Source organism: Phyllobates terribilis, unplaced genomic scaffold (assembly GCF_046119375.1).
Source record: "Phyllobates terribilis strain yellow unplaced genomic scaffold, ASM4611937v1 Scaffold_1__5_contigs__length_1240528914, whole genome shotgun sequence".
In the NCBI taxonomy this organism is placed as follows: Eukaryota; Metazoa; Chordata; class Amphibia; order Anura; family Dendrobatidae; genus Phyllobates; species Phyllobates terribilis.
This window is the reverse complement of record NW_027362761.1, coordinates 221,061,601-221,084,751: the sequence shown is the minus strand read 5'-3', so window position 1 is coordinate 221,084,751 and position 23,151 is coordinate 221,061,601. Positions and strand designations below refer to the sequence as shown.

The 23,151-nt window shown below is 37.5% G+C and overlaps 1 protein-coding gene across 1 annotated transcript in view; it reads left to right on the top strand.

The window, feature by feature from the left end:
* The window catches only part of CNTNAP4 (contactin associated protein family member 4), a 636,367-nt gene that overhangs the window by 380,624 nt on the left and 232,592 nt on the right, over positions 1 to 23,151 (top strand). Inside the window, exons 5-10 of the mRNA XM_073670996.1 lie at positions 2,114 to 2,317; positions 4,207 to 4,391; positions 10,489 to 10,632; positions 13,512 to 13,773; positions 15,470 to 15,619; positions 16,953 to 17,124. Of these exons, the coding sequence (XP_073527097.1) occupies positions 2,114 to 2,317; positions 4,207 to 4,391; positions 10,489 to 10,632; positions 13,512 to 13,773; positions 15,470 to 15,619; positions 16,953 to 17,124 (1,117 nt within the window). The remainder of the gene's footprint in view (positions 1 to 2,113; positions 2,318 to 4,206; positions 4,392 to 10,488; positions 10,633 to 13,511; positions 13,774 to 15,469; positions 15,620 to 16,952; positions 17,125 to 23,151) is intronic.

The window sequence follows — 23,151 nt, the reverse complement described above, 5'->3', positions numbered from 1 at the left end:
TGTATTGGAAAAATGGAAAAAAAATTCCAAGGGCGATGAAATTGCAAAAAAGTACAATTCCACAGTTATTGTTTTTTTTTACCATGTTCACTACATACTAAAACTGACCTGCTATTATGATTCTCCAGGTCATTACGAGTGGTGAAAAAAAAATCCACAGGTTTTTTTTTTTTAAAAAAAAGGCGCCATTTTCTGAGACCCGTAGCGTCTCCATTTTTTGGGATCTGGGGCCGGGTGAGGGCTTCTTTTTTGTGCGCCAAGCTGACATTTTTATTGATACAACTTTGGGGTAGATTCGATGTTTTGATCGCCCATTATTGCAATGTAGTAAAGAAAAGTAATTCTGGCGTTTTGATTTTTTTTCCGTTACGCCATTTACCAATCGGATTCATTATTTTTTATATTGATAGATCAGGTGATTCTGAACTCTGCGATACCAAATATGTGTATATGTGATTTTTTTATTGTTTTATTTTGAAAAGGGCAAAAGGGGGGTGATTTAAACTTTTATATTTTTTTATTGTTTTAATATTTTTAAAAACATTTTTTTTTCACTTTTTGCATGCTTCAATCGTCTCTATGGGAGAATTGAAGCTGTAATTGTCTGATTGCCTCTGCTACACACAGGTGATCTTCAGATTGCCTGTGTGTAGCACAATTGCTCACCTTCTATGAGTGCTGACCGCTTACAAATACTGCTGTGACATACTGACCAAATACTGATAGTGTGACCATAGCTTTAAAGAAGCACTCCCATGATGTTTTTTTTAACTAAATCTGTGTACATGTGTATGTAGTGTAGTTTCTGTGTGCTAATAATATACTTATCTACCACTGCTTTCTGACACATTGCACTCTGCGTGACCCAAAAGTCACTTTTATAATGTACGCCTATGGATCGTCAGAACAAGGCTCCATAGGCTTACATTGTAAAAAAGACTTCTGGCTCATGGATAAAACATAGAGCAATCTGGATAGTCTGAACTGTGATGACTTCACAGAGAAGAGGAGCAGAATGGAGCTGGATCCTGGAGAAGGCGACAGTGGATGAGTATATTAGTACCTATGCGACAGAGGTACTTTAGATGCAGTGACACAGAAACACAGAGCAGCCAGTACAGGGTTAATAAACAGGGGGGATTTATTGTAACAGGGTCAATCTCCACGCAGGGAGTAACAAGGAAAATATGAGAACAACAAGGGAAGTAGCAGGTAACAGGCTATAACCGACAATCCACAGTTTGGCTAGATGTAGCAGAGTCAAAATGGTTGTAATTGACAGTTTTACACTTAGCTGACTCTTGTTCTTCACAACGCAGTTGCCGGCTGATGCCGGTGTTCTTTTCTTCTGGCTTCCCCGCCTAAACAATGCTCCGTCTTCTGCCGGCAGCGGGCTATCTCCGGTTTGACCCGCTGAGCCCCTAGTCCATAACACTGTACCTCACTTGCTCGGCTCCATGAACCCTGCGTCTCTTCCCCCTCTAGTCGGGCTTGACTCCAACTGTCAACTAAATGCTTTCCCGTGCAAACCTTCTTTTTCTCCCTCTTCCTAGACACGCCCCCAGCTTCCCGGTCACCTGACTCCTGAACTTTCTCTCTGGACATGCCCCCAGCTTCCCGGTCACCTGACTCCTGTGCTCGCAGTCTGTCTTCCCCCTCCAAGCAGAGGCACGGCCCCGGCAGTTCTGGATCCCTTGTTCTGAAAGTACTTACACCCCGGTCTGCCCCCTTACACTTACACAGTACTCTACATATACATACACACAGATTTATAAAAAAAACTGTTCATGAGTGTACTTCTTTAAAAATTTATTTTCATGCACAATTTTCTATGTCCGACTTGCCAAGGTGAGTAGTAATGCGACTGACTCTGAGCATACTGTATTTTCTATCATTTGTTGACCTGACATTTTAAATTAAATTAAATATATTTACCACACCAGCATCAAATGCTTTAAATACTTTACCTTGTAGACAAGAATATAAATCTAAAACATCAAATTAATTTTACATTGAAGTTGCATTTCCAATTTTGTCTTATTTATTCAATAAGCATAAATATTAGCCAACTGTGAATCTGTAAACTGGAGTATTTTTTTTCTTTAATTTGTAGGTTCGGATATCATTTATCTTGATGGCAAAAGCTCTATAATGTATCGATTTTATGAAAAGTCAATGAGCACAACAAAAGATCTGATCTCTCTTAAGTTTAAAACAATGCACAGTGATGGTGTTTTACTCCATGGAGAAGGACAAAATGGAGATCGCATTGCACTGGAGCTTATTAGAGGAAGGCTTTGTTTAAGTATTCATTTAGGTAAGCTGTTATGCTATGCTATTCACTTCTTAAAATAGTATGATGTTTGAGTGAGCAGTTTGGAAAATGAAGCAGATATACAAAGAAGACATTTGTTGCAGAAGGTATGGCTTTATACAGAAGTATTCTTTCATATTTTTGCTCTCTTGTCTAGCCTGAGGGAGGTTACATAAGTGAAAGATTAACAGAATATCTATGGAGACACGAGGGTCAGTGGGTGCTCTTGTCTGCTGACCCGGTTGTCTTTAGAAAGACAGCATGGACCAGGGCTCATCCCACTGAACGCCTGCTCTCCTTTACCATGGGCAGAATACTACTCAGACAACACAGAGTGAGGGTAAAAACAGTGTGGTAATACTTTATTGAACCACCAACAGACAATAACATAGTACCTTCCCAACAAATACACAAGATGGTGCAAATTACAGAGTCTCACCATTCCCGTGGCTCGCTGGGATAAGAGCAGCTACGACTTCAGGGCTTCCAGGGCCAACTACCCCACCAGTGGCACCACGCTTTTTGCGGGCATCCACAAAAAGGAGGTAACAACAAGCTTAGTAAGCTGACAGTCCATTGAGGTATGTGGCCAGGTGACCTGATTGCCCCAACCTGGATTCTCTAAATGTTTTTGAGGGTTCAGTGATGGCCTAGAGAGCAGATCTCTATTCCTCCAGCTGGGGCCGTGGTTCCTTAAGCTAACTTACTGTAGAGTGTCTCAAATCTGTATTCCTCTGGTTGGAGCCATGGTGTCTTGGCTACTGTCATATACAGTCTCACTGCAGAAGGATAGTGGACCCTTTTTGTACCTACAGCGGCCCTCCAGGCTATCATCCACAGGTCAGGTGGAAGGTGGAATGAGGTCAAATCTCATTATTTGAGTATTCAATCAATCTGCATAGTTTGTCTGTCAATGTTTGTAGGTCAACAAGCTTCAGGGATTGATACAATGGTTAATCAACATTTTAGCAAACGTCAATTGTTCAGTTTCCCTGCGTTCCTGTCTCCCAAGGCTAGCAGCACAATAAACTGTAGGAGCTGATATAATAGGTAAACAGCAGCCATTCAGCAATTCACAAACATCAATTCAATATACAACAAGAGTCAACCTTCAAACTCATATGAACAATGGCCTATGTCTCTTGGTCTACTGCAAAATACGTCTGGCATAATTAAGAGTAAAAGCTGTGTTGTCATAATATGAAAGATCAAACAACATCCCTGTGTCATCAACGCCCCTTGCCTATTCTTTTATTCTTGTATTCTCCTATGTCAGTAATGGGAAAATCTGGATCTGGATTCACTGAAGAGAGATCTTATAGATTTTAACCAAGAATTGAGAGTGGAATATTATTCCAGGAGGAGAGAGAAGCAGATTTCTCTGATAAGATGTATTACAAAGTTACTTATTTTCATGTGTCCTATTGATTTATGAAATAAAAATTAAAATGATGGTTATGCTATAATGCTCAGCTAGTCACAGCAGAATATAGAAATTGTTGTATTGCTCATGACCTATGGCAATATTAAGCTTTCTCTGCAGTTTTTGTTTCGTGATTGTTAAAGGAGGAGGTTGTCCCCATCCTGGTAGCTAAGAACACCTGAGAAGACTTAACAGAAAGGAAAACTTTTGCATATCTCTGTCCAAAGGAATAGTGTACAAGAAAGCTATTTTTTTCTGTTGCTGTGTGTCTGGCCAGTATGAAAAGCTGGACAGTTTTATAAAAGATTAAAAATTTTCTCTGCAAATGACAAAATGAATAAAAATAATTTAGTCACACAGAATATATATTTGCTTCTACTTACTGTAACATAACACAAAAGTATAATCTGCACAACATGTGTTCATTAACATCTAATATATGCATCTTTTATTTGTTTGTGTATTTAAGGTAATTTGCAATTTCATGCCTCTAATCCCCATGTTAATGTATTCCTGGGAAGCTTGCTAGATGACCAGCAATGGCATTCAGTTGTCATAGAACGTTTTGGAAGACAAGTCAATTTCACTGTTGACAGGCATGTGCATCATTTCTTCATGAAAGGAGACATCTCCTATTTGGACATTGATTATGAGGTGTGTATTTTTTAGTATATTAAATATGGATGAGAGAGTAAACAGTGCATTAGGTAAAAAAAAGTCATGTTAATATTTGCATAAATGACAAAATAAAATGACAACTAATTTATCTGTTTTTACATTAGCCCCATCATCCATTCTACAAGTGATCTTAACGAAAGTCCCCGCGTGCATTTACTGCATAGGATGGAGTTTATTACAAATTATTCTTATTCAGGGCTTAAGCTAATAGGAGGCCAGAAGAATTTGTGCTGGCATCTTACCTACGAGCCACTTTACTTTGATCAATGCTTTTATCTACATATTGTTTTTACTTTTATATACTGCCTACATTTATGTACCTTTTTCTCGAATTATATTGGACATGTCCTATACCAACAAGAAATTTCCTATACTTTACGAATTTTCACTATACAAAGCTAGCATACCCAATCATTCCATTGGATAAAGTAAGAGACAAGTTCATATAGTTACGCATATATTTCTATTTTTATAGTTTTATTTCAACTTAACTTTGATGGATCCCAACATTTCTAAATCACTCTATTACTTGTAGAAGTTGAAGGCCCCGATTACTTATTGCCTTTACGCCTGTTTTTCAGTCTAGTTTCGTGTGTTTTCAGCTTTTTTTTTGTTTGCACCCAATTCAAAATTTTATTTGCCCATTTTTTTTAAGTCTATTTTATATGTGCCTGACGGTTTTTATTGATTTCCACTTTGAGGTCAGAATCTAGCAATTCCAGAAGTTTTAGCCTGATTTATCAATTAGTTGCAAAATTAAATTCAACTTCACTTAAGTCCCCCGCTCCCTTTTGTTTTATTCTACCAAGTGACCTTTTCATGGTTTTGGTTGAAGAGGAATCATTGACATTTCCTCTTGTCAGTGTCACACCTGACAATTCATGAGATCATTGTAGGTAGGCTATAATGTAGCAGCATCGCACTATAAATAACAAATAAAAAAAAATGCAAATAAATATTTATACACTCTTTCTATTGGTGTGAACATAGTGTTACACGCACACCGCTAGGTTCTGATAGGGCAAGACGGGTTTCATGAATTTGTTGGAATCCTGGGGGAACTGTTACTCAGGGTGACCATAGGCTGCAGTTTTTCTCAGGCATACGATAGATTCAATTGCTGACCAGACACATCTGACAAGAGTCTTTTTCAACAGTGGAATTTAATCTGAAGCACGGCCAGTGCAATTCAGGGATATTACAGCAACAATCTTCATTACAATACAGTTTAATAAAGCAAGCACAGTAACATCAGTCTCTTCAGTACCATAATTCAGCACAGATTAGATCTCTTAGCACACTTCTATGCATACACAAATACAGGCTTTTCCTTCACAAGGACTCAGTAGTACACAGCATTCTTTATCTTGCATGGAGATGGAGGGGGGGGTTTGATGAGGGAGATGATCCCTGTGACACAATTCCTTCCAGTCCTTATCTTCCTGCCCGATAATACTCTGCACTGTTAGGGAGTTTATCTGACCTGTGTTTAGCTTCTCTCCTGATCTGAATCCTGTTCAGTTGCCTTCTGTCAGATCCAGATAACACACCATCTTTCTCTTTGGCTTCAGCCAGACTGCAATAACAATATCCCCACAACTCCCCTGGGGCTCTGCTAAAACTGTTGCTGGATGGTTCTGAAGCACAACACTTACTGTCTCCTGTGCTTGTGTTATTTGTAGCAGTTGCTGGATGCTTTTGAAGCAACAGCACTACTTCTGCATGTCACAATAGTTCATTTTCATTTGCCTGATCCTCAATAATAAAAGATGTGCAGAAAAGACTGCAAACAGCAAGTTCATGGTTAATGTATTTTAGATGGTAAAGAAACAAGTTGACACCCATTCATGGTTTCACTTCTTGGGTAATTGCTTCTTCTGAGGACCACTGCTTACTTTTATTACAGAAAATATGTCCATGATATGAAATTGTAGGAGCATACATACTGTGCTTCCAAGAAATTCATTGCATGCTGGCAGATTTCTATACAGGCTCCAATTGATTATGCAACATCACATGAGATTAGTGTTACAGTATCTTAACCAAACATAAACAGAAGGCATGAATAATACATTACTCATGATCCTGAAAAAGCTCAAGAGAAAAATAAGAGTGATATAATATAAAAAGGCTTCTGGAAGAAAATATGTCCACTGGGTATAAGGTATTATATACACACTAGATTCCTTGTTTGAAAAAATATATTTTTCCTTTTCAAAATATGTGCCTGATATGAAAACATTTTTACATTTTAAAAAGACCACATTATTTTGATGTCTAATTAACCAATAAATTACTCTTAATCTGTGCTTTTAATTTCACTTGTCAAAATATGATATTTTTAACAAGCGGAACTGTTGTCACAAGAACCAGGCCTTTCTTCTGATCATGCTCTTTTTTTTGTTATGTTGTTTTTGATTTTTAGTTAGGTGGAGTCTGTCACCTCCAAAATGGCATTTAAATGGGCCAAATATTTATATAGGAGACCTAGACCCTATTTAAATCATACTAGGCAAATATAGGTTAACGTTATAGTTACCGTATTTTTCGGACCATAAGACGCACCAGACCATAAGACGCACCTAGGTTTTAGCGGAGGAAAATAAAAAAATAAAAATTTAAGCAAAAAATGTGGTCATGATGCACTTTTAAGGGGGAGGGGGGTCTTCTGCTGACACTGGTATAGGGGTAATGTCCCCCAATTCTGACAATATCCCCCATCCTGGTATATATGCCGCCCCCCTTCCTTTTATATGTGGTCCCCATCCCCATCCTGGTATGCCTGGCATCCCTCCATCCTGGTATGCATGGCACCCCTCATCCTTATCCTGGTATGCATGGCACCCCTCATACCTATCCTGATATGCATGGCACCCCTCATCCCTGTCCTAGTATGCATGGTACCCCTCATCCCTGTCCTGGTATGCATGGCACCCCTTATCCCTATCCTGGTATGCATGGCACCCATCATCCCTGTCCTGGTTAGCATGGTACCCATCATCCCTGTCCTAGTATGCATGGCACCCCTCATCCCTGTCCTGGTATGCATGGCACTCCTAATCCCTATCCTGGTATGCATGGCACCCCTAATCCCTGTCCTGGTATGCATGGCACCCCTCATCCATGTCCTGGTATGCATGGCACCCCTCATCCCTGTCCTGGTATGCATGGCACCCCTAATCCCTATCCTGGTATGCATGGCACCCCTAATCCCTGTCCTGGTATGCATGGCACCCCTCATCTCTTTCCTGGTGTGCATGGCACCCCTAATCCCTATCCTGGTATGCATGGCACCCCTCATCCCTGTCTGGGTATGCATGGCACCCCTAATCCCTATCTTGGTATGCTTTGCACCCCTAATCCCTGTCCTGGTATGCATGGCACCCCTAATCCCTATCCTGGTATGCTTGGCACCCCTAAACCCTGTCCTGGTATGCATGGCACCCCTAATCCCTGTCCTTGTATGCATGGCACCCCTAATCCCTGTCCTGGTATGCATGGCACCCCAAATCCTTGTCATAGTATGCATGGCACCCCTAATCCCTGTCCTGGTATGCATGGCACCCCTAATCCCTGTCCTAGTATAAAAGGCACCCCTAATCCCTGTCCTTGTATGCATGGTCCCCATAATCCCCATCAGGCTGCACATTAAAAAAAATAAACACTCCTGCTCACCTTTCTTCTCTCCTCCAGCGCTGCGTCTGGTCTGCCTGCACTGATCTCTCCATGTGAGCCGCGCATGACGTAACTGCCATGCGCGGCTCATGAGGAGAGATCAGCTGCCAGAAGTCACTGCTCCCCACGCCGGGTCAGTGTGCGCGGAGAGCAGTGACTTCACTCTCCTTGATAGCTGACACACAGCGGAGCCGCACTGCGGCTGCTGCTGCTGCTGCCGGCTATCTCCTCCTTTTTTGGAGGAAAAAAGTGCGTCTTATGGTCCGAAAAATACGGTAATTAAAAATCAACTTTGATTTGATATATAAATGAGGGCACTTTGATGAATTCTTGATGTGGCTTATGCCTTGGTGCACCATCACACCCTCCTATTTGCATAATAAGGCTGGTACCTCACATTAATTGTTGCAACTTTGGGCCTTTGACACAAGTCAATGTGAGTTTCCAGCTTTATTATGCAATTTGGAGGGCGTGATGATGCACCACGGGGGGGGGGGGGGGAATCAAAGTGCCCTCATTTGCATATCAAATAAAAGTTGATTTTATTTAACTAAAAAGTTAAGCTCTACTTGCCTAATATGATTTAAATAGGTGCTAGGTCCCCTATGCAATGGAGCCTGTGAGGTAGCCAACAAAGTCCTTTAGGTAGCATTCCATGTGCTGCATATTAGAGATATAATGAGGAGTCCAATAAACATGTATATGTGAAATTGTCACTGTATGAAGGTACTTTAGAGGCCATGTACTGCTATAGGTGCTGTATCACAGCTTCATCCAACTCTGGGGCTGCATCAAGGCCCTAAGAAAAAGTGGTATTCTTCATAAATTCACATATTTTTACATTAATGTAGGCATATTAAAACAAATGTATTTTTATGACACCTTCGTAGTCCCTTTTTACCAATAGAATAGAATTAATAATAAAATACAATATTTTATTAACCATATTACTTTGATGAATTATTTAAAGGATATGTTCATCCTTTAAATTGATGACATAACATAGGATATATCTTTATAATCAATGGGGTTTAATATCTGCATCCATACCAATTCTGAAACTAAGGATTGTCATTGCTAAATAGTCTAATTTCAGTCTCGCTGTTATTCCCCGAACAATGTATTGGGAAGACTGGAGTTTGAGATTTTAAAAATTGAAAGAGAATTTTTGGGCCCCTTCATTATTACAATATTAATGGGGGTCATAGAGATCAGACACTCATTGATCATAAAGGGATATTATATCCTATCAATATTCCATCACTTTGCAAGATGAGAATAACCCTTTGAAGGTCAGCTACTGATATAGTTATTGAGCTAGAGCCATAATAAATTTGATGTGAACAATTCTTCCCACTGTATCAAACATATGATCAACAATTGAATTGCACAGCATGTGTTTGCATAAGCAAACATGAATCATCTGAAAAGCAAGCTGATATCAATATTAAGCGTCAGATATTGCTTTGCATATCTTATAGATATGACTTCAGACAATTTATAAAATATATATGTATCTTCAGATTCTGCGCCAATTAAGGCCAGGGTTACACGACCGTAGATTCTCTCATCTGAGAGTATTGGTTCAGTCATGCTAATGACACTCTGATCAAACTCTGATCAGAGTGTCAGCTTAGTGTGATCCTGTTCTCTCAGAGGAGAGAATTGGAGCACACTGTGAGGAGAAGATGGAGAACAAAATTTCTCCATTGTGTGAGTCCGCGGAAATGGAACTGCACTCAGATGTCATCCGAGTGCAGTGCCATGATTTCCACGCACCCGTAGACTTGAATGGGTGAGTGGCATCTCATTTGTGCTGCAAATCACAGCATGGTGCAATTTATTTCTCATGCCAAATTGGTATGCGAAAAAAAACACTGATCACCACTGCCCCATCACATCGTAGCAGTTGTGACACAATCAGAGTTATTAGATTTAACATGTAGTAGTGCTCAGAAAGCTGATTAGCAGTTATCTGTGTACATTGTTCAATGATAGTAAGCTGCTAATCAGTTCTGGTAGTTGAACCAGGACTCACGTGGGCACCAGTCTGGGCATTGATAATCTCCTGCTGATAAAACATTCATTGTATTGAAGCATCAGCACACAGACTAAAAAGAGACACATCCCTGGAATCAGGGTATCAGCACTAATACCCATTGGCCGCATTGTGGCCATCCTAAATTGCTAAACAATAATTTTAAATTTTAAATCAATTATATATCATATTTAATATGCAGTTGTGGAGATGAGAAAAGAAGGAAATTGCATTATAAAAGCTAGGCAAACGTAGAAGAAAATGCAGTAATTAAATGCTCAATTAAGAATTTAACTGCACCATTTTGCAGTAAACATAGAAACTGGCTTAATGGCTATATTGATTTTATTTTCTTCTAAGCTTAGCTTTGGAGGGATCGCATCACAAGGAAAATCAGCATCACTGCTGCGGAAGAACTTTCATGGATGCATTGAAAATCTTTATTATAATGGTTTAAACATCTCTGACTTGGCCAAACGATATAAACCTCAGATCCACATTGAGGTAAAAAAGATTCTTGTTATGATATAGACTAGGATATTAATGTATCAGATTACAGTTGATCTACAAGCAAATGTTAGTACTTCCACCCCAGATATCTACCATCTATTATATATTTTTAAATATATATACATATATACAGTACAGACCAAAAGTTTGGACACACCTTCTCATTTAAAAATTTTTCTGTATTTTCTTGACTATGAAAATTGTACATTCACACAGAAGGAATCAAAACTATGAATTAACACATGTGGAATTATATACTTAACAAAAAAGTGTGAAACAACTGAAAATATGTCTTATATTCTAGGTTCTTCAAAGTAGCCACCTTTTGCTTTGATGACTGCTTTGCACACTCTTGGCATTCTCTTGATGAGCTTCAAGAGGTAGTCACTGGAAATGGTTTTCACTTCACAGGTGTGCCCTGTCAGGTTTAATAAGTGGGATTTCTTGCCTTATAATTGGGGTTGGGACCATGAGTTGTGTTGAATTTGTATTATGGCAAGAAAAAAGCAGCTGAGTAAAGAAAAATGAGTGGCCATCATTACTTTAAGAAATGAAGGTCAGTCAGTGCGAAAAATTGGGCAAACTTTGAAAGTGTCCCCAAGTGCAGTTGCAAAAACCATCAAGCGCTACAAACTGGCTCACATGAGGATCGCCCCAGGAAAGAAAGACCAAGAGTCACCTCTGCTTCTGAGGATAAGTTTATCCGAGTCACTAGCCTCAGAAATCACAGGTTAACAGCAGCCCAGATTAGAGACCAGGTCAATGCCACACAGAGTTCTAGCAGCAGACTCATCTCTACAACAACTGTTAAGAGGAGACTTTGTGCAGCAGGCCTTTATGGTAAAATAGCTGCTAGGAAACCACTGCTAAGGACAGGCAACAAGCAGAAGAGACTGGTTTGGGCGAAAGAACACAAGGAATGGACATTAGACCAGTGGAAATCTGTGCTTTGGTCTGATGAGTCCAAATTTGAGATCTTTGGTTCCAACCACCGTGTCTTTGTGTGACGCAGAAAAGGTGAATGGATGGACTCTACATGCCTTGTTCCCACCGTGAAGCATGGAGGAGGAGGTGTGATGGTGTGTGGGTGCTTTGCTGGTGACACTGTTGGGGATTTATTCAAAATTGAAGGCATACTGAACCAGCATGGCTACCACAGCATCTTGAAGCGGCATGCTATTCCATCCGGTTTGCGTTTAGTTGCACCATCATTTATTTTTCAACAGGACAATGAACCCAAACACACCTCCAGGCTGTGTAAGGGCTATTTGACCAAGAGGGAGAGTGATGGGTTGCTACGCCAGATGACCTGGCCTCCACAATCACCAGACCTGAACCCAATCGAGATGGTTTGGGGTGAGCTGGACCGCAGAGTGAAGGCAAAAGGGCCAACAAGTGCTAAGCATCTCTAAGAACTCCTTATAGATTGTTGGAAGACCATTTCCGGTGACTACCTCTTGAAGCTCATCAAGAGTATGCCAAGAGTGTGCAAAGCAGTCATCAAAGCAAAAGGTGGCTACTTTGAAGAACCTAGAATATAAAACATATTTTCAGTTGTTTCACACTTTTTTGTTAAGTATATAATTCCACATGTGTTAATTCATAGTTTTGATGCCTTCAGTGTGAATGTACAATTTTCATAGTCATTAAAATACAGAAAAAACATTAAATGAGGTGTGTCCAAACTTTTGGTCTGTACTGTATATCTATGTCTATCTATCATCTTTATCTATCTATAATTTATATCTATCATATATATCTATCCATGATATATCTATCTATCTATAATCTATCTATCATTTATATCTATCATCTATATCTATTTATCTATCTATCTAAGCCCAAAGATCCTTCTGCTCCTTATAAATAATTCAGTATTAAAAACGATACATGATGATTGTGGCCTCTTCTGATACTTTAAAATCTCATATATTGTATAAATGGCATTACTGCTATGACAAGTTGACGTTAATCTGTCTCTTAATGTATTTGATGTCTCTTCTGATGTCTTATACATTCCAGATAGGCAAATTGTGGCACTTAGGGGCAATAAAAATATTACATTCATTCTGTAGGTAAAAGGCAGACTTTCATTGTAGGATTGTCATTGTAGTAAAAAGTCTTTAACCTAGCCCTGTTAATATCTGATAGTTAAGTGAATCTCATATCGAAAAACAATGATTACACTTGTCAATGGGTTGTTCTAAATAGATTTCCAACACTGAAAAGTCTTTCTGAAAATACAATTTATTAGTTAATCGCTACAATATAGTTAGGGTACTGTAATATTTCAATAATGTTCCATTGGCTGTAATCCAGTTCTTTTTTCTTTCCAATATCTAACATTATGGTGTTTAATTTCAGCGTTGTACCTGGGGGGAGTTGGCAGTACATGGGATCTGCTGAGTGCCAGAAGGGTGGAAGGTGCCAGCAAGACACTTGGCCTTTAACAGCTTATTTGGACAGATAAAAAGCCTGGCTGCAGTGCTGACTGTATGTTCACACATTCAGTATTTGGTCAGTATTTTACATCAGTATCTGTAAGCCACAACCAGGAGTGGGTGATAAATACAGAAGTGGTGACGTGTTTCTATTATACTTTTCCTCTGATTGTTCCACTCCCGGGTTTGGCATACAAATACTGATGTAAAATACTGACCAAATACTGAACGTGTGACCGCAGCCTATGGGTATATTTGTGAACACTGTGTAATGTTATTAAAGAAAAAAGTTTTGGCATTTACTTTGTATCTGTTCCTTTTTCTTACAGCCTATTGTTTCAGGGACTCTTTCATTTAGATTCATATTATAATATTTGTGACTTCATGAAACAAACAGAAAGAATGTATTTTAAACTGTTTTTTCTTTTCTAGGGAAATGTTTCATTTACCTGTCAAGAGCCTCCAGTGGTTCCAGTGACATTTTTAAATTCACAAAGCTATTTGCTTTTGCCGGGATTATCTCTGCAAGAAGAAGTTACAATCTCTTTTTATTTCCGTACTTGGAACAGGGAAGGCTTTTTGTTTGCCACTAAACTCAGCTCTGCTCCTTTTCAATTTGTTCTTTATGTTTCTGATGGAAAACTTAAAATGAGTCTTTTCAAAAATGGAAAATTGTATCAGAACACAGTTACAGGTATGGCCATGACCCATACTGTACCTCCTTGTCTGATTAGCGAAACAATGATTGAATAGGAAGAAAGAAGGAAGGAAGGAAGGAAGGAAGGAAGGAAGGAAGGAAATGATAGATGGATGAATGGAAGGAAGGAAGGATAGAAGGAAGGAGGAAATGATAGATGGATGAATGGAAGGAAGGAAGGATAGAAGGAAATGATAGATGGATGAATGGAAGGAAGGAAGGATAGAAGGAAGGAAGGAAGGAAGGAAATGATAGATGGATGAATGGAAGGAAGGAAGGAAGGAAGGAAGGAAATGATAGATGGATGAATGGAAGGAAGGAAGGATAGAAGGAAGGAAGGAAGGAAATGATAGATGGATGAATGGAAGGAAGGAAGGATAGAAGGAAATGATAGATGGATGAATGGAAGGAAGGAAGGGTAGAAGGAAGGAAGGAAATGATAGATGGATGAATGGAAGGAAGGAAGGATAGAAGGAAGGAAGGAAGGAAATGATAGATGGATGAATGGAAGGAAGGAAATGAAGTATGGAAGGAAGGGAAAAAAGGAAAGAAGGAAGGGTGTTAAGCCTACAACTTTTGGTAGACTATATTTTATAACAAATGAGACAATTGTTTAGTTTGAATAACTTAATCGACAGAAAGAAAAGTATCTTAGCACTAGTAGTAGTAATTCAAAACTATAACTTGTCCTACAAAAAATAAGTCCTCATATGGCTATGTCAATGGAAAAATATAAACGTTGTAGCTCTTGCATGAAGAAAAGAAAAAAATGAGAGTGTAAAAACTAAAAATGGTTTACTTTGGCAAGGTGAGGTTGTCCACCTCCGGAGACATTTTTTGGTTTTTACTTAAAGAGAACCTGACAGCTAATGCATGCTGCCCAATCCATATGCATAGCTATATGCGCATATTGGCAGAGACCTTTCTCTCCAGGTCAGCGGTTGGGGAGAAGCCACCGGGGACCCGCCTGTCCGATTAGTCGTTAGCTTGGTCTCGATCACCAGCAGCTTTTATAGTATGTTTTTCTCTGAAATTCTGTAGCGTTTCAGAGTCAAGCATACCTGGCTGAGTTCATACAGCTCATTCCTGATATATGCTTACTACATATTGGGCAGTATGTATCAGCTGTCAGGATCACTTTCAAAGCGTGTACTTAGAGAAAAAAATATTTTTTTGCAAATCAGTTTCATTAAAAAATGTTGCATTTTTTAAATTTTACATGATGTTTCTTTCTCTGCATATTCAACTTTGATGTAATCTTTGATTGTAAATCAGCTGAGAGGAGCTAAAAACAGACAGATAAAAGTTAGAAACTCTCCCATTGAACAGTCAGAATGAGCTCACTGACAGATTCTCTGATTGCTATTCTGCAGCCAGCAATAGACAGTGCAATGCAGAAGATACAGAAAGCAAATGTTGCAAAATTTCATGAAAACCAATTTTATATATTATTTTTAGCCAAAAATACATGCATTAAAGTAGAGGAAAAAAATTGTTCCCATAGAAGAACATCAAAAAAGTGAATCAAAAAAGTCACTGCACCGTGAGGGAGGGGAGTGGACCTTTTATATGATTCATTTACATTGGGTAGTGCATTAGGCTAACAGATTCTCTTAATACAATATGAATATTTTATTCCGTGTCATATTTGCAATTAACATTATTTATTTTGCTTGTTATGCTGATTTTACAGGTTTTGAACTTAACAATGGACAATGGCATTATATTTTTCTTTCTGCTAAAAGGAATCGTGTAAATCTTATCATAGATAATGACGGATCTACAAGCTCATACATAAGTTTACCATTTCAAGTATCTTCAACAGAGAACTACTATTTTGGAGGTAAAATAGGTTATAATTATTATGATCTTTCATCACTCCACCCTCTAGAATTGGCATCTAATATGGTATCTGACTTTCATCAACTATGATTTTCCCATTTAGCTTTCTTTCTCGATACAACAGATCATGTGATAATACAGTAATTAGCCTTTCTTATCAATTAAATCAACAAAAAAAACACATTTATGAAACATCCGATTGAGGTAAAAATACTTAACTTTTATTCATATTTATGACAAGAGGTCTTGACAGGATATTTTTAGGTATATAAATTATGATATCGGATTCAATTAACAACTCATATAAGAGGATGTTTGTAGGATTCCATTTTAAATCATTAAATGTATTTATTGCCTAATAAATAATCCACTTAAGGAGTACCTGTCAATTCTGGGGAAAAAATGAAGGCACAGGTGATGAGCTTATATTTTTATCAAAAACATGTTATTAATAAATTAGATGATGTTGCTTAGTATTACAGCACCACAGACTTTACTTTTACTTTACGATAGTGAGCATAAAATCTCATGAGATTCTTTTCTTTTGGAGTTACCAATTGCGAAAGGGGTGGGGGCATTGATTCTATACAACATATAAATGGCGAATGGAGCCATGTCCTCAGATCTGGCAGGAGGTGGTTAAATTAATCAATTCACCTAATTTGTCATTTTGAAGAGTCTGTGGTATTCAGTAGGACAATGAATTAATTTATTTTTCTCATTAATTTATCTAAATGGATTTACTATCATTGTGAATTATTACACCAAATATTCAAATAAGTGGTTAAGCAGTGAAATGCAAATCAGGCAAAAATTTCCTTCATCTCCCACTAAGAGCTTAAACTATACTTCGAACACAATATTGTTATTTACCAGACATGTAATAACATCCTGATTAGGGATGAGCAGACCCGTGGAAGTTCGGGTTCTGGTATCTGACCAGAACGTTATTGCTAAGTATGGTTCGGGTAACAGAACTGTACCCTAACTTGAACCAGAAAACCTTGGGAACCCAAACTTTGCTGGAAATAAATCTTTCTCTGCAATGGACTACCCCTGGAACTCTGAACATTGCAATGGACTTCCGGAGAAAGGCGTTTAGCACCGGACACAAACTGTACTGTACAAACTCCGAACTTTTAAGTTCGAGTTTGCTCATCTCTAATCCTAATATGTTCTGCAGCCTAGCTAAAGGAGGAGGACATAGGCGCTTCTAAAGGGTTAATCTACAGAAGGGTGGCAGGATGTCACTAACTGTAGCATTAATCATATGTTGCACATTTGTACAAACATCTTACGTACAATTATTTTTAAATATATTTTCTTTTCTTTAGGTTGTCCCATCAACAGTTCTCTGCATGAGTGTACTAAACCTGTTACTACTTTTCTTGGATGCATGAAATTAATTTCCATTGCCTCAAAAGTGATTGACCTTATTCAAGTACAGCAAAATATGATTGGTAATTTCAGCGACCTGCAGATTGATTTATGTGGTATCATTGACAGGTAAGATCCTACTTTTTCTTATCATGGTATAAAACTATTTTTTTTACAATTGCAGTACTTGCTATTAATGTCACATGTTATGCACATACTAAATGCCAAAATATTATATTATACAGTTTAAAAATTTAGCTGTAAATAGTCTATATAAAACTTCTAAGCTCCTGTTACCTAGGTCATCAGTTCCATTTGTAAAACCTTCAGTAATGACATGTGATATGTCTAGGACCATCCATATAAGCTGCATACCTCTAAAGCAAGCTTATAAAATGACATTTTTAAGAGTTTGCAAAAAATTAGAGAAAGGGGTCTGAGTGTGTTTCCTAATACATTTCCAGTCTTGTGCATTGGATGTGATGTCATCCTTGGGATTTGATCCGGTGGTCCTGTGTAGGGATGGGTGGACTGGTGGAACTTTGGGTTCTGGTACCTGATCCAAACTTTTTAGAAAGTTCGATTTGGATTCTAGAACAGTATCCAAACATCCCCCAAAACCCAAATCCCATTGAAAATAATGGAGACCCGAACTTGTAAGAGAAAAAAACAAAATTTTCTCTCTCTCTCTGCCACCACGGACTTACCCCAAATACTGCACCGGACTTCAGGAGAAAGTCTGTGTTTGACATTCAGGCCCGAAGAGTGACTGTCCGGTATGAACGCCAAACATTTCTGTTCGGGTTTGCCCATCTCTAGTTCTGTGTCAGTGTCTCTGTGCCCTGAGATAGAACAGGTTCTGTCACCATCTGGGTGCTAATTATTGCCTTTGTCCATTTTTCCAGACAGCAGGTGTTTTTCATTTGTTATCTAGCCCGTCCTATCACAATGCAGGTGCTACTATTTAAACCCACCCCCTGCTGGTCTTCTCTGCTGGTGATAATCTTTAGTGGGTTCTTGTTGGAGTTCTAGTTCTACTTCTGAGTATCTACGCCAGTCAGATAAGTATACTGCTGGGGTTTCTTTCTTATGCTGTACTCTCCCTCGATTCCTCAGGAGGTACGTGATAGACTCGACGGCTTTTTAGAGAGCCAGGTCCGAGTTGTCTTCTCTAGTTTTTACCTCCAGGGTTTATCCAAGTCATGCTGAAGCCGCTAGGGCCTGCGTAACTGGATATTTTAGTCTGTACTAGAATCGGGTGGGATTTGTTCAGCTTTTTCATAGTTAGATCCTTTATCCCCTTGTTTACTACCATGTGTGCATAACGGTTCAGTAATACAATTTATCCACATTCAAATGAAAACGGTGGTCCTGTTTTTTTATACAACTTCTTAAGAAAACTAGAGAACAAATTAAGTGGGATTTCTGTAATCTATTGATTTGAAATGAGTAATCATTTTATATGTGATTGTACTTATTGTTTAGCTTTCAGCAATCCCTTTTGAGCTTCCAGTCTAAGAATATGGCTATGAAAAATGTCACTCATTATATGTGGCTTCTCAGTTCTGAAAATGCTCTCCATATTTTATTCTGTATAAAGAAAATGTACTGAAATGTAGCTTTTCTGATGTACCTGTCACATAATAACCAATCTCTCTGCTTTTGTGAATCCACATGTAAATTCATGCACTTGAAGTCATTACGTTGTTTATTTTTTGCTGCAGTTGGTAGCTAGATGACACTGTGACACAGCGTCTTCACCAACCTGACATTTCTGCTTAAATTTACAGTTAAAGTCTACATAATATGAATAATACAGCCTTTGAGAAACCATGTCATTAAAGGAAAACAGAAAATGTGGTAGAAAGAGTGCAGAGTTTCCAAAAATTACCAATTATGTTGAAAACACATATTTTTTCTCCTTTAGTACCAGTCTAACTATTAATTTAGTAGGGAAAATATGGAAATAAAAGACCACTTTGCTATGTTATTCTTACATTTTTGCATCATGATGGGCAGTTGCTTTATTTTATTTGATTGCTTTATTTTGTAAAATTTTATTTTGCTTTGGGAATAACTGTTCTCCCTGCAAAATAACACAATTGATCAGTTTTGCATGTAAAACAACTATTTCCTTTGAAAGTTAAATCATTGCTTGTAAAATAATCACAAAACTGCAGCATCCAATGGCTTGTTCACATGTTCATATCCATTTTTTTATGATTTTCATCTAGAAAACATGGATGATTATTCATCGGTGTTGTCATCTGTTTTTATCATCAGTGGTTGTTAAAATATACCAGACCTTTACAGTTTCAAATGTTAAAGAATTGTAAAGCATTCATGAAAATCGGATGCTATATGGATAATCTGTATGGGATCCGATATATTTACTTTTTGCGCACCCTAGAATAGGCGAGTCTATTTTTTTTTCCATGAGGATATTTGATCCGTGTGAAAAAAAGGTCATCTGTACAGCCCGATTGAATATCATTGGTCCAAATGCTGTCAGCTTGTGATCAAAGTCTAAGAGTGCCCTTAAGGGGAGAACTCAGATAAAAATAAATATCTATAAAGGCGTAAAAAGTTCTTTATTATTGCAAAGAAACCTAGATGACGCCTCCCCTTATATAATGATCAGATATATAGTAAGGATTAAAGAAAAGGAGAAGGACTTGGGTATTCTGGTTACAATTAAGCTAAGAAGAGGTACTCAATATCAAGCAGCTGCTGCAACAACGAGGGTCTATAAAAAGAAAGATAAAATCCTGTGATCCCAGTGTATTATTACCCCTCTATAACTCACTTGTGAGACCACATCTAGAATATGGGATTCAGTTTTGGACTCCATATTCTAAAAAGGAAATTGGAAAGTTACAGTCATGTAACATTGGTTAACAAATTTTAACTTTTTTTCTGTTTCCTGTTTTAAAATATGTTATCTTTATGTGTTTTGAGGCGCTGATTTCAGAAATGTAATCAGAATTTCTGTAGCACGTACCATGGACGTGAACATGGTGAAAGGCTTCATCAAGACATTTCCCAGATGGAGAAACTGTACCAGGGGAGGTGGAGTCCCTCGATGCTGGGTGACTATTGTTGGAATCTTGTCCGTGAATCATCGGACAGTGATTATTAACGAAAATCAATGGCAAAACATTTCTAAACTTAATCGCTGTTGCTGACTTTTGCATTCGGAATATCACATGCCACTACAAATTTGACAGTATTCAATGCATACATATTGCATACATATAATTGCATTTTTCTCAAAAATCTTACGTGATAGAGCAATTCTGAAGTTATTTCTGAACTCAGCATGACAATTCCAATTTCATGCAGGAAACAAAAACCTTGCTGAACAGTGTAATAGGTGAGCAACTTGAATATTACAAGGGATGGAAGTTTTCTCCAAAAATGAGAGGTTAGAAAAGTTGGACTTATTTAGCTTGCAGAAAAAAAACGCCCCAAAGATAATCACATTTACAATAAAAATACATATGTATTTTTAATAAATAATATGTGGTCAATATAAAGGACTGTCGCATGATTTATTCCTTTCAAAGACCTTTCAAAGGACAAGTGGACTTTCATTTTGTGTCGAGGGAAGGTGATTCTTGCAGCTAAAAGGGAAGGGGTTCTTTTCATTTAGAGCAGTGAGACTGTGGAATGCCCTACCACAAGAGGCATTATTGGCAGACACTAAATCAGCATTTAAACAAGGACTATGTGTCTTTATATAAAAAAAATGACATTGTATGTTATGGAGAATGGATGACTAATGGAGAAATGTAGAACTTGATGGACATTTGTCTATTTTCAACCAATTTAACTACAGTATGTAAGCTTGTCACTTGGCTATTCCAGTGAACATCATAAAATAGAAGCCAGAATTGCTATATGTAAGTTACTTTACCTTGATAAATTTTAATAAGAAGCAATCAAAAAGACATCAGCCCACAACCATTACACTAGCTAAAATTTAAATTCATCCTGCAAAGAAAAAAAGCCCTCATAAACCCCTGTTGTTGAAAAAAAGTTCTGTTAGAATATGGTAACACTATATATTTTTTATGGGGTTTTAATGTGAGAAAGTAATAAAGCATATAAAGTATAAATAAACTATACATACATTGTATTGATGTGTTCATAATGGCAAACTATAAAATGAGTAAGCAATTTATCACACCCAGTAAACACCATTTTAAAAAAAAGCAAGCACAAAAAACAGAATTGATGCTATAGAGTCATTTCATTTAAAAATAAATGAAAAAAAGAGCTATCAAAAAGTCTCATGAATTGCAAAATGGCACAAATAAATACTAACATTTGTCACGCAAAAAGTAAGCCCTCACATACATAGATATATGTTTTGCATCTCCATGCCCATAACAAACCAAATTATAAAATTAATACACTATTAATGCCACCTAGTGAACACCATAAAAAGAAAAAAAATGACATAATTGCTACTTTTATGTACCTTTTAGTCACAAAAGATGGAATAAAAAGTAATCAAAAGTCATATACATTAAATTCAAAATGGTTCCAATAAAATCTACAACTCATTCTGCAAAATATAAGATTTCATACTGCTCTCTCAACAGAAAATGGCAAAATGTGGTGACACTACAATATTTTTGTTTTCTTACGAAGTAATTTTAATGTGCAAACCATCAAACACCGTAAAATATAAATAAAGCTACTGTTAGGTTCTGAAATATTTGGAAAATGACACAAGTTTTGGCGTTTTAGCTGTTTACCAAAACATATTCAATATACATTTATATAATCAATATGTTCTTAAAGTACAGACTCGTAATTTTTGGGTATGACCAAAAAGAAGCTACTTAGAATAATCAAAAGTAAATATTTAAAACTAAGTTAACAAATCCATGATTTTATTAGGTACACCAAAGTGACAGGGCAAATTAAAAACATAAAGATACAGGACATGATTAAAAACCACATAAAATATTAAAAGAGAAGGCGGAGAAACATCAGCAGCCTGAACCAAACATGGTACCAGGTAGGAGAGGTAATAGATGATTAAGCAAAGTGCTAGTGCACAATAAGAGTTACTTTAGCGAAAATAATAATTAAATATAAAGAAGTCATGGTATAGAACTTCAATAAGTAAATGGAGAAGGTTACACTAAGAGTTACTCAAGCAACAATGACAATTAAATATAAAGTGGCTATGGTGTAGATCCTCATTAAATAAATAAGGAAAATTAATGACCTGGGTTCATGGTGTGGATGCCGCCGCCCATCACTCCAATGCGTGTTTCACATGAACAAGAGTGATACCCCCTGATGAGGTTTTTTTGTGGTTATAAGCATTAGTGTGTGTATTATAACCAAGTATTTGTGTGGATTAATGTTCATCAAGATATTGTCACAAGGGCACTGATCGTTCTCAAAAATGTGGATTTTTTGTATATTCGAGTAGAGTTCTATTCCACTCAAATTAATTTGCTCATCTCTTTTTTATTATTATTTCTTATTGTATAACTTAGCATGTATCTGTACACATTAAAAATGCAAAAATTTTTCTAGGGACCAGAGTGCAAAATGTTGAAAAAATCCATTTGCAGCCAAAGGGTTAAGTCATATGTCTCTAATCTACCTGTTATGCTGTAGTTGCGATAGTAAATGTAAAAGTGAATGATATTTGTAGGCGCCGCAGACACACTTTTAGAGCCTTTTGGATAAGTTAGAGTCCTACATTTTTTCTAAAATACATTATAAATTCTGATCAGATGCTTGTTTTTAGGGTAGTGATTTTTTTCCGCTTCTGTTGAAAAGTCTACTTCATCACTTGAAGGGAGGCCTGGTGTTTATATTCTCATGACCAGATGGCATTTTTCTTATTGAGTTGTTTTAGTAGCTAAAGGAAAGAAGCAAAATTAGATATGGAGCAAGAACTTTAATTGGACATTTTCAGGAAAACTTCTCATATCCTGAGGAGTTTATGATGCAGTCAGTTTGATAATGTCTGGAAATTTTCTAGAACTGTACTAAACTCTTGTTAAATTCACATTTTAGTTTTAAACATGAGGACTTTTTATAGCGTCATTGGACGACTTGCTCCAGTGATGACACAATCAGCTGACATTGTACATGGATAATTGTACCATGGGCGGGTTATGTCAG